The sequence below is a fragment of the Polypterus senegalus genome, chromosome 3 (assembly GCF_016835505.1).
Source record: "Polypterus senegalus isolate Bchr_013 chromosome 3, ASM1683550v1, whole genome shotgun sequence".
NCBI lineage: Eukaryota > Metazoa > Chordata > Cladistia > Polypteriformes > Polypteridae > Polypterus > Polypterus senegalus.
Window position 1 is genome coordinate 271383386 of NC_053156.1, and position 12696 is coordinate 271396081.

General features: G+C 38.4%; 1 protein-coding gene across 1 annotated transcript in view; it reads left to right on the plus strand.

The window, feature by feature from the left end:
- The window catches only part of pik3c2b (phosphatidylinositol-4-phosphate 3-kinase, catalytic subunit type 2 beta), a 125121-nt gene that overhangs the window by 62088 nt on the left and 50337 nt on the right, over positions 1-12696 (plus strand). The window contains exon 11 of the mRNA XM_039749181.1: positions 1429-1624. Within this exon, the coding sequence (XP_039605115.1) occupies positions 1429-1624 (196 nt within the window). The remainder of the gene's footprint in view (positions 1-1428; positions 1625-12696) is intronic.

Consider the following 12696-nt stretch of genomic DNA (forward strand, 5'->3'; position numbering starts at 1 on the left):
GGGGGTGGGGGAGGAGAAAAGTCCCCACATTACTGTCTTATTCATTTACTGTACATGATGTAAGCATTTTACTAAAGGGATGTTGCTCAGTTTTCAGAAGGCAGCAGTGGCAGCAGGATTTTCTTCCATCTAGTCTCTTAATTAGAACCCAATTCTTGCAGTTAATAAAGCTTGGTATTATAATTGTGTCAGTTATTTTTAATATTGGAGATGTTCTCTTTTTTTTTAGTTTTCTAGTCTGGGTCAGAATAGAACCTTCAAACCTTCTTTTTTATCCCCCTTGTTTATTTCCTGATAATTTATAGTGAATACAAACTGATTAACATGCAGAGTCAGGTTAACTGTTGGTTCCTTTGCTTTTCCATCTAAATTATTTTCCATTTAACAATAATTGGCTTCTAATTAAGAAACTGACTAAGTTCCTCCATAATCTGTAAGTATGTAAAACGTGTTTAGCGTGTGGTAGTATATTGATTGATTGAATTAAAGTCCCTAGGTGGCATGATGGTTTTGGATTCCTCTGAGACAAGCAATGTCCTCTTAAAGTCTAAAGATATGTTGTTATATTCGTTATCCATTCACTCATCCATTGTTTGTCCACATTTTTAAGAGCAGGGCTGTGAGGAGATTAAGTATTAATTACAGAGTGCGAACCTAGGCAGGACGGGACACTTGTCCAAAGCAGTCCATAATGATACTGGGCCAAAATAAAGTTCTCTATCCCATTTCCCAATAAAATGACATTGCATTTCTCTTTTTGCCATTTTTGACTGCTGACTTCATTATGAGACCAATCATAATGGACAAATTGTTACAGTATGTGTTAGCTTAATTCAGGAACTCTTTTTGTGATAGGGTACGTTACTCATTTTTTTATTTATCATGTGATAGTACAAGTTTTCTGAATCCCTGTTTATGGCCAACTTTATCTACAGCATAAGGAAGCAGGTGTGCTGGCTACAGTGCTAATTCCGCTACCAAGTTGGTCTATGAATACTTCTTCCTGCTTTTGTTGTGGAAGTTGAAAATAATGAAAAAGTAAAGATGTGTGGGATGAAATGAATGGAGTGTAGTTGCAAACAGGATTTGATTATTTCAATAATTCTCTTTGAGTTTATTTACATAAACATTTTACAATATTGTTCTCAAAGATTGCTTTTTGTTGGGATGGAAAAGTGTGGGGAAGTGGATCAGTCAATTCAAAGAATGTGGGCTGAATTGTGTCAGACAAATGGAGTGTGAGCCTGAATCTGAGCTTGAAGTGCCTTGGAGGAAGTGAGTTAGTGGATTAACTACCATGCCTCTTTTTTCAAATGTAATATCCTCCACTCCATGACAGGCTCAACCAGGTGCTTTTCTGTTCTGGCTTGCTCTTCAGGTCAAACCAAACTCTTGATTCCTTTGCATTTTCATTATCTTTTTCTGCAGAACGAGTGGTGGAGACTCTGACAGCATCCATCCTGGACCTGGTAGAGCTATACTGCTGCACATTTAAAGCCAATTTCCACACTGCCATGCAGGGCAACCAGAGAGTGGCACCAACACAGGAGGTGCTGCACATCGACAGCCCACTCAGTTTCAATGTTTATGCTGCACATCGCATCCCGATAACCTGGGCCACAAGGTAGGGTAAAATGGGGGATACACAGGGTTTGTGGGAGGTAATAGAGTTTGAAAGCATCTCATTGATGGTATAGTAGGCAAGACATACATCTCATTGTGTTGATTCAGTATGGGCCTGTGGCTAAGAAGTAGTAAGATCAAAGGAAAATATAAAAGACAGATCTCAATCTGTGCTGAAGAGTTTTTATTTTTGAGAAACAAATATGTGGTGTGTTTGTGTCTATTGTTAGAGTCCTAGATCTGTTGCAATTTTGGTGAGCGAACACTGCAAGGAGTAAAAGGGAAGCCTGAAAAATGAATACACTCACAAGCCACTTTATTAGGAACACCTTGCTAGTGCTGGGTTGGACCCCGTTTTGCCTTGAGAACTTCCATAATTCTTTGTGGCATAGATTCAACAAGGTGTTGGAAACATTCCTCCGGGATTTTGGTCCATATTGACATGATAGCTTTGCAGATTTGTTAGCTGTACATCCATGATGTGAATCTCCCATTCCACCACATCCCAAAGGTGCTCTATTGGATTGAGATCTGGTAATTGAGGAGGCCATTTGAGTACAGTGAACTCACTGTCATGTTCAAGAAACCAGTTTGAGATGATTTCAGCTTTGCGACATGGTGTGTTATCCTGCTGAAAATAAAACCATCAGAAGATGGGCACACTGTGGTCATAAAGGCATGGACATCGTCAGCAACAATACTCTGGTAGGCTGTGGCATTTAAACAATGCTCAGCTGGTACTAAGGGGCCTAAAGTGTGCCAAGAAAGTATCTCCCACACCATTACACCACCACCAACTTGAACCGTTGATACAAGGTAAGATGGATCCATGTTTTCTTGTTACTGATGCCTCACAACAAGAGAACTGGGGCTCATGTCTTGCGTGCTCCAGTTTCTTCTCACAACCCAAAGACATGCAGGTTAGGTGAACTGGCATTGCTAAATTGGCCCTAGTGTGTGTTTGAGCGCAAACTTGTTCACCCTGAGATGGACTCGTGCCCTGTCTGGGAGTTGTTGCTGTCTTACTTTTGATGTCTGCAGGGAGAGGGTCCAGCTTCCCAGCAACACTGCGCAGGATAACCAGGTTTGAAAAAGAACAAATGAATCGACCCTGAATTTGCCATGGAAAAGTCTACATATCTCTCAATGATTGTGTATGAATTCAATTATAGCAGCCCACTGGCCTGGTGTCTGACATTTTTTATCATGCATGGGGTGAGCTTCTCGTCTGCCGACAATCCACTCATTTTCACTACACCTTGTACTGTTGAGAAAAAAAAGAAATCCTGGCAGTGACAGAAAAGGGAGGAGTTAGGCATTTATCTAGTTGGCCTCATTGGAGATTTTAACTATACATTTGCATCACTTGATCATGTTACAAGATTTTTTTTTTGTATCTTTTCTGCTTGACGAATATGTGATCTTTATTATGTGTCAGTTGTTTCCTGACTTATTTTACTCATGAATTATTCCCTTTCATATCCTAATGCAGCTGCCGCTTTACTTTTTAGAGACACTCTAGTCACATGTCTAGTACAGAATGGTACAGGTGGCGTTGCAGTGTTTACCTTCCCATGTTTGCCATGCAAAGTTGTTACAATATTGATACTGATTAATGAGAATGCAAGGCAAAAGGAATTTGTGACACACCTAAACCCTCATTTCTTTAATCTGACTAAATCTAAGCTTTTTCTTATAGTTTGTAGATTTTTGTGTGAGGAAAAGATGTATTTATTTTCTTCCTTTTAATGCATTATTCCTGAGACAGGAAAAACCTCTAGCTGTTAGTAAAGTATGGTTGTATTATGTGCTGCTAGTTCAGTTTATTATTCACCATTTTATTATTGCAAGTTGACTGATATTGTAGATGTGTGTTCAAATACATATATTCTTATTTATCAAGGATCTGGAATTGATTTATTTAACAACAAAAACATAAAAATTTGACAAAGGAAAGGTGACCATTCAGTCCATCCAGCTTGTTTGTTTAGCTAATGGTTAAATCAATGGCGTAGCGTGGATGTCAGCCGCCCGGGGCGGAGGAAAATTTTGCCGCCTCCTTATTTAGGTATTTCAATTTAAATGTCTAAAATATACAGTAAATCCTTGCCGCCCCTAAAAGTGCCGCCCGGGGCGGGCCGCCCCCACTATGCTACGCCACTGTGTTAAACTGTCCCAATATCTCATTTTGATACTTCTTAAAGGTTGTGAGGGTTTCTCCTTCAACTCTATGTCTCAGTATTTATCTCCAGTTCCACAACTCTTTGCTTAAAGAAGTGCTTTCTGGCTCCAGTCCTAAATGCACTACCACTTAATTTCCAATGGTGTCCTCGAGTTTGTGATTTACCATTAATACTGGATATACACAGTGAGTCTGCATATTGATTTGGCAAAATTTTACACCGGATGTCCTTCCTGACGTAACCCTCCCCATTTATCCGGGCTTGGGACCAGCACGAAGAAACACACTGGTTTGTGCAACCCTTGTGGCTGGGTTCTCAAGAATCTCAAGAAGTGCGATAGTCCGAGAGATGCAGAAGTAGACAAGAGTACAAGAAGATGAGGCACAAGGTGAAGAGAGAGGTGGTGGAGTCTAAAGAAAAGGCATATGATGAGTTGTATGACAGGTTGGATACTAAAGACGGAGAAAGGACCTGTACCGATTGGCTAGACAGAGTGACGAGCTGGGAAAGATGTGCAGCAGGTTAGGGTGATAAAGGATAAAGATGGAAACATACTCACAAGCTAGGAGAGTGTGTTGAGCAGATGGAAAGAGTACTTTAAGAGGCTGATGAATGAAGAGAACGGGAGAGAGAAGAGGTTTGATGTGGAGATAGTGAATCAGGAAGTGCAACGGATTAGCAAGGAGGAAGTACGGATAGCTGTGAAGAGGATGAAGAATGGAAAGGCCTTTGGTCCAGATGACATACCTGTGGAAGCATCGAGCTGTTTAGGAGAGATGGCAGTGGAGTTTTTAACCAGATTGTTTAATGGAATCTTGGAAAGTGAGAGGATGCCTGAGGAGTGGAGAAGAAGTTTACTGATGCCAATATTTAAGAATAAGGGGGATGTGCAGGACTGTAGTACCTACACTGGGATAAAATTGATGAGCCACAGCATGAAGTTATGGGAAAGAGTAGTGGAAGCTAGGTTAAGAAGTGAGGTGATGATTAGTGAGCAGCAATATGGTTTCACACCAAGAAAGAGCAAGGCCTAAGAGAAAGTTTATGGATGTGGTGAGAGAGGACATGCAGGTGATGTGTGTAACAGAACAAGATACAGAGGACAGAAAGATATGGAAGAAGATGATCCACTGTGGAAACACCTAACGGGAGCAGCCGAAAGAAGAAGAAGAAGACTGGACATACACAGTGAGATTGTAAGTCTGATTTGCAGTCAGCGGGTTTTCTGAGTTGTCCTGAATTTTAGCATCATCAGACTTCATTTCACATGTAGTATGAGAGGGGTTGTGATGCCCAGTTGCCTCTCATGAATGATCTGTTATACAATTGGAAGGATTTCTGCCTTGTCAGAAATTTCAGTTGGTTGCCCTGTAGTGTGAGTAGTCTCATGACCCAATTTTTGGATTTGGTCATTAGATTTCTTTAAGTATCAATCACAGTATATGGTACGCTGGGTATTGCCGTTGTCATGCTCAATTTCACATTTTTGATTTGAAAAATCGAAGTATCATATAACAACACACGTACAACTAAATGGCCAAGGACAAAAGCATCTTAGGAAACTTTTACTGGAAGAACTCAAAATAAACACAATGGTAAATTGCTATGTACCTCTAATTCAATATTTATCCACACCTTAACCTTCTGTGTGTCCAGTTATGCCTTGTCCTTTTCTTTGTACTTTCAGAGCACAGTACAGCAAGTATTAGTAACACGGCTCTTTTCTTCATTGACATTTTGACAAAGCTATTGCCATCATGTTTTTTGAATGGGTAAAAGTGTCTGTCAGAGCCACGTACACGTACAATCCGAGCACCCGCATGGTGGCATATCAATCGAACCGACTGTGTTTGCACAGTTTGAGCACATATACAACTTGTGTCTCTTATCGTACGGTGTGAGTAATCGGTTGCCTATGGTTTCTAAAAATTGCACAGTGTACAGTATGCCCAGCATAAGCTGAAGGAATTTTGGTAGATCTACATTATTTATTATTATTTAATGATTCAAGCACTGCTAAATTTAAATTTTTTCCTCATCTTGTTTTCTTCAGAATCGCCTGTAATTCTGAGTTCATGAAAGACGTTACCCTTTATGTTAGCCTCTGCGAGTGTTTTTTTTTTTTTTAATTGCCTCATAATGAAACTGGAGTCTTGTCAAACAAGTTGTCTCACTAGTTGTCAAAAGGCTTTTTAACACCTACATATACTTAGATTTAATGTGTTAGAGGTTGTGCTCAACATTGATACCTCTTGCTTTATTTTTAACTGTGTTTATAAAGTATACAGTGATACATACACATGTATGGCACATTTATGAGCCCTTATTGTAGATACATATTACTAGGCGAACATTTCTTAACCAAAACTAGGATTTTTTTTTTTGTAAGAATAGTTTTTTTTGACCCACAAAAATCTGAGTATTGTTTAGAGAAATGGGTAGCACAGTAGTACAGTGGTTAGTGCTGCTGCCACAAAGCTCAAGGAAACAGGCTTAAGTTGCAAAACGATGAAGATCAAGGGATCTTTGAAGGTGGTACTCGGTTTATGCTAGACATTCTGTATGAAGTACAGCACTGTATGTACAGAATGTGTGTCTGTATGATAATCAGCAACGTTGTAAGATACTTATGGTATATATTTCTGAAACCTTTACATAACTTGTCTAAGAGTTTTAATAAATAAAATAATACTTTGTGTTTAACATGAAGGAATGAATAAAAGTGCTCAAAAACTAAAGTTGTTTATGTGTAAAGTGCTGCATGAGCACTAGAGTGATCAACATAATGAAAGAGTGGGAGGCAGTACAATGTAAATAGTGCAATGCAAAACTAAAGATGATTACAATTAGAGAAAACAGCATTTAAACACAGGATGCTGTATGGTTTAAATAGTGGTACTCAACTGTGATAGAGGATGTGAGCGCTTTATTGGAAGCTGCCATATTTTAAAAAAGTCCATCAATAATGAAAGGTCCCCACAGTTCTAACAGTCTGACCCAAATGCAAACACGAAGCCCATACCTTAAATCTGTGCCCCTGCTGGAAAACAAGAAGTTAGTTTGAGTGAAGAGAGAAGTTTATTTTGTAAGCAGAATCTTGCAGCTAGTGGAAAGAGTGAGTTCAAGTGAGAAGCACTTGTACAACTAAATATATTGGTGAATATACTTTTTTTCGCATTATTTTATGTATGTCTGAGTTTATTTATATCACAGTTTACCTAATTAGTATTTACATATGTTAATTTATTTTATATATAAACATCTATGCGTGGAAGTGTGTGTGTCTGTCCGGCCCAGAAGTGAGAGATGGATTCAGGGTAATTGCTCCACCTCTGAGAATACACAAGTGATGCCAGCACGTCGGCAAAGCAAAACTTCTGAACAAAGAGTCACTTGCTTAGCGGCTAATACAGAAGTGAGGCGAGCAGATCGGCAAAATGGTGTCCCTTTTACATTTCCTCCCACTACTGATACACAAGCAAGATGTGCACGCCGGCAAAAGGAAACCTCCGAAGAAAGACAGTCGCTTTGCCCTAATGCACAAACGATGTGAGCACATCGGCAACACGAAACGTCCTAGGAGAGAGATACCCAGAGTAGTTCTTTTCAATTACCTGACATCTCTACATTTCAGTTTTTTTCTGACAATTTCAATACTTTCTAGGACCCCATGCTTTTTACAGCACAAGCTTACACAGCTAGTGTACATATATATTTTGTTTATGTCCAGAGAATTAATCTCAGAATAATCTCAGATTAATCTCAGAATAATTTGTCTTTTCCCTATTTCTGCCTCCTTGTAAGCATAGCTATAAACAAAGTAGAATGGAAATAGAATGAAAGCTAAAGTGTTGTCAGTGTGCATCTTCCTGTTCAGGACCTATCCCTGTTTCTAAGATGGACTGGCTTGTCTGTTTGCCCATCTTTCAGTTACCACACCAAAGCACTATCTTCACTCCTCTCATCTCTTTCTCCATGTCTTCCTTTGGTCTCGTTCTGCTGCCAGTTAACATTTGAACCAGTTCTCTTCCTGACTTTTAACTCACAGACACTTTTGTCTGATGTTGTATAAACTTCACATCTAAATCATGTTCCAACCAACTCCACAATTACTTCCAAGGTGACTGCAGCCCTTCTTCACATGCTAAAACATGAGATCAATGGCGCCACCGCACCTCCAGAGTACTCAGTACATTTATCTAGGGCTAGGTCTTCTTGTAGTGGAAATTTGCAACTCCCATTCTAGAACTGTGTTCCCACTTTGTGTGGTTAACATGTACCAGAGAGGACACATCTTGTTCACCAAACAAGAACATTCAAGTTAAGTTTATTGTCATGTAGCGAGTACAATAAATTCTGAGTGATGTGATGAGAGTTCATTGTAGTTAAATATAACAAGAAGTACATAAACATTAAAATGTATGTAAAACGTTTGTAAAACCTTTACCAAGACTTTTAACATTTTTAAACAAGGTTAGGTTTTTCAAAGCATGTTACAGGTGTAAAGTACATGTGGCAACAGAAGTACTCACAAAGGAGTGCCTGTTTCTGTTAATCACTTGTATAATTTAAGTGCCTTGAGCATGGGAAAGGCACTATATAAATACAGGGTGAGTCAAAATTATGTTAACATACTTTAGATGTGCAAGATGATTTACAGGAATATCTCAACCTGTTCGCCATCATGTTCAACACATGTACCATATGTGGCACATAAATTGTCCACAAAAATTTTATATAGTATATACATGGCAGTACCATTAGTGTTAACATAATTTTGACTCACCCTGTAAAATGTATCATCATTTTTCATCTGTGTACATAACCATCAGTATTATTTATACTTAACTTTTAGTAACTTGTTATAGATCTCATATGCCTAATGTACAAAATATGCAGACTGTCATGAAGTTCAGGTACGCTCCTTTGCTTAGCTACCAAAGATTGCAGGTTCTTATTTGTTCATTCAATTTTATGAAAGGTGAAAAGTGATATTCTAAATAAAAAGACTGTAAGTAGATGCTTCAGTACTGCTGCTAGCTTCCTGCTGTTTGCCAAACTGGATGACTACAGCACTTATAAAACCACCTGGCACTAATATAAAATGTAGAATTGTATTAACTTATTTAAAATGTTTCTTGTCATTTTTACTTTTTCATACATTTTGGTGAATCCTGTTAAATTTTGCATTTCTTTTTTAATTCAGAGTTTCATGTACTGTACTGTTCTGACAGATATTCTTTTGTGTTTTGTGTATATGGTTGCTCTTCAGTATATTCAATTAAATTTATATTTTATATAGTGAGCTTTATATTTGTGCTCCCAGAACAAAAAGCAGATTTATAGAATGTATGAAAGGAGGGACTATATGCACTAAACAAACCATCTTTAGTCAATACGCACTACTGTAGTTACAGAAATTTGTACATCTTTAAGCACACAAAAATTGATTATAATAATTTATAGTCACGATTTCTAACCTTTATCTCCAAATATTCATCAAGCAATAAACATTTATAGTGATACCTTTTGACACTTATAAGCTTCTTGAAAAGGAAGAGAATTGTCTTAAGGTTTTCTCCACATTGATAACAAAACCTACTAACACATACTCACACACTTTATTTATCTTGTAAGACAACTGACCACAATCACAAAACCTTTCCAAGCACGTGATCCCACCCAAAGTGAGTCTTCTAATTGATAGCCTAGGCCCAACCCCTCCCTCCTATGGGACCACTGGCTTTTGTTGCCTTCAGCAACTCTTTGGCTTCACTACATTTCTATGCATATGCCTTTGATCACAGGTGTCAGCTTTGTATTTTGTTCAGTGTAAGGTGATCAGTGTCTCCTCTGTGCTCCCCCACCTGCTTTCTTATATAAGCATCTTTGTGTCATCCTCCTTCCTCATCATCATCCCCCAGCCCTCTTTTTTTTTTTTAATAACTGGATTGGCTTACTCCCGAATTTTCCCACCCCGCAGCGGAACTGTCAGTGGTATGACCCGACTTATTATTATACCCTGGGGTTTGCAGCTCCTCCTCCTCCTGACCTCTTGTGACCTGCTTATTGTTCAGAACTGAAACGGATGCTGATTGATGATTGGTGGCTGACAAAGAAGGCAGCCTGGGAACCTTGTGCGCCCCTTCACCTCTCCGACTGTGAGAGCGGCTGGCTGGTCGCTAGGCACCTGTCACATGGTGTGCCATCTGTCTGTCTGGGGGATGATGCTCTTGGGGTGGAGGCTTTGGTGGTGGTGGTGGTGGTGGCGGATGGGCGGGGGGGGGGGGGTTATGTTATGCAGAGGAAGGCCTGGAATCATATGTTCATGTCCAAAGAGACACAGCAAAGTTTAGAAAAAACAGCAAAGCGAAAACCTGATTCTTTAAGCATACTAGTGATGTGGTTAAAAAAAAAAAAAAAGTACATGCCTAAAAAAAGAGGAATTAAGGCAGCCAGATTCATAAAAGAGTATTTAAATATGACACAGCTTTGTACATGGAGATGAGCTACATTTAATGTGGAAATTTGGATTACAATACAGCAGGATAGAGGGTCAGCAATGGAAGCAGTTATAGAACATGCAGTAGTACAGTAAATGAAAAGCACTGGCATTTCTTTCAGTGTGGTTCCAGTCTTGTGTCAGATACTGGTAAGATAAACTGTTGCCCCTAGGACAAAAAATTGGATTGAGCAGGTTTGACCATAAATGAATCGATATGTGGAGGCAAATTAACTGGGGATTTTATAGTAATGGTTGATTATAATTACCCTGGTATAAACCAATACACAGAACAGAAATTCATAAATGTAATAATTTGTCTTTTTACATCCAATATTTCACATTAGCAACAAGTAATTACTTTTCAAGGGCCACTTATCCTTTTTTCCTTAAACATTTCATCCAATTCAGCTTTCCAAAAGTCAGAGCCAATATTTAAAAAAATACAAACAACCTTTATATAACAGGATACATTTCTATGGTAAAATACAATTCTAAAGCATATTAAGCCTCAAGGGATATAATAAATTTTTTTACATTTATATGTTGCAGTCGGAGCACAGGAAGTTTAAATGACTTCCTGAAGGTAAGAAGGTGAAAACTGAACCAAAAACCCCAGACTTAAAGTTTAGTTCATTAACCACTAGACCACACTGCTTGACATAATAGTGGAATGGCAGTGGGTTAGATTTAGAAAGAATACTTTGAAATAAAAAAAACCTTGTCATTTTTTCCATTAGTTTGAGACAAGCTAAAAAAATGATAGATATGGATACTAAAAGAGTGAAGAAAACTACTGAAGGAAAGGCTATTCTATAGTTGACTTTGACAATGGGCCTATAAATAAAAGATCAAAATTATGAAGGTTGCTGAAATTGACAAAATATGGATGAAGAATACTGCTTATAATACAAAAGTGAAAATGTTTAATAATAACAAAAAAAAAATCAGTCCCGGTTGGAGGTTGAGTTAGGTTAGGTAGACTAATATCCCAGAGTGAAATTAAGAGTGTCATTTAGGACAATAGTTCTCAAGTGCATCTCAAAAAAGTTCTTCAATAAATTGGACTCCTACCATAGTTAAGCAAGCTTTTGTTGCCCAGTTTGTTTATATGCATGAATCAAAATATTACAAACTAGTTACGGTACATTTTTACTGAAAAAATCATTTATTTATATACTTAAAAGTTTTTTTTTTATTTTCTGATTATTTATGTCACCATTTTCTAATAATTACAGAACTGGGTAATGGTAAAATAGCTGCCCTGTAGCAGTGAGTGTTGCTTGCCCTGGTATATGCTGTGCTTGCCATTCATTGTCAGTATTCAGATACACTTTAGAGAGCAAACTCTTCAAGTGAATTAAAAAGAAAAATAAATTAAGCATCTAAAGATATGGCAAGAAATATACTGTATATTTCTTCACTACTTATACATATACATCTAACCCTAATGCATTTCCTGACTGCAATATAAGAGAAGAAAAAAAGGTCACCTAATAAAACGGTGAGATCAATTAAAGGTTCAAATGACTGACTGATTGTGAAACTGGTTGGAACAAAAGTCCTGCAGCCACGGAGGCTCCCAAGAGTGAACTTGAGAACCATTGGTTTATTGAATGCATTGCTAAAGAAATGGCAAACACATTTGATTTTTTTTTCTTATGTTTTCCTATATGAAGAAGATAAATGCTAGAGGCCACAGGAAATGTTCACGTTATGTTGAGCAATTCACTGTGTAACACAATTTTTGTTCCTGGCTTCCAAGAGTTATATTTCAACTGCTTATGTCTAAAGCCTATGGAAAAACGACTACATTCAGCACAAACTTTGATTTTATGACCACAGCCCAGAAAATTTCGTATTTATAGTGACAAAACAAGGGAATTTTTATCGTTTCGTTCATGCGGTCTGATAAAGAACAATACATGCATGGTAAATAGACAAAGACAGTCAAAACCACTCAAAAAGGTTCAGAAATGAGTAGGTTTTCTAGATTTGCGACTGTACTGCAAATCGCTTTCTCGAAGAAGCCCCCAAATGTAGTCTCCCAATCATGTTTTCGTTATACTGTTCTTGCACGCTTTCATCCAACAAGTTCCACTGCTTGAGCCTGGATGTCAGAAGCTCAGCATTGGACTTGGTAAGACCAAGGTCTCTGATCAGATCGTTGACGTCTCTCTGGTTAGGGAAGTATGGCCTTTTCTCTGCAATATCTTCCTCACTGTCTGACTTGCTGCTGTCATATGAAGATGGCTGATCCCTCTTCGGAGGAGTGGGAACGGGCAGCTCGGGGCAGTATGGTACTGTGGCAATGGAAGAAGGAATGTCTGGATAAACGATTTGAGGCGCATTCTTGCCAGTGCGACGTTTGGTAGGATCCACTATGCA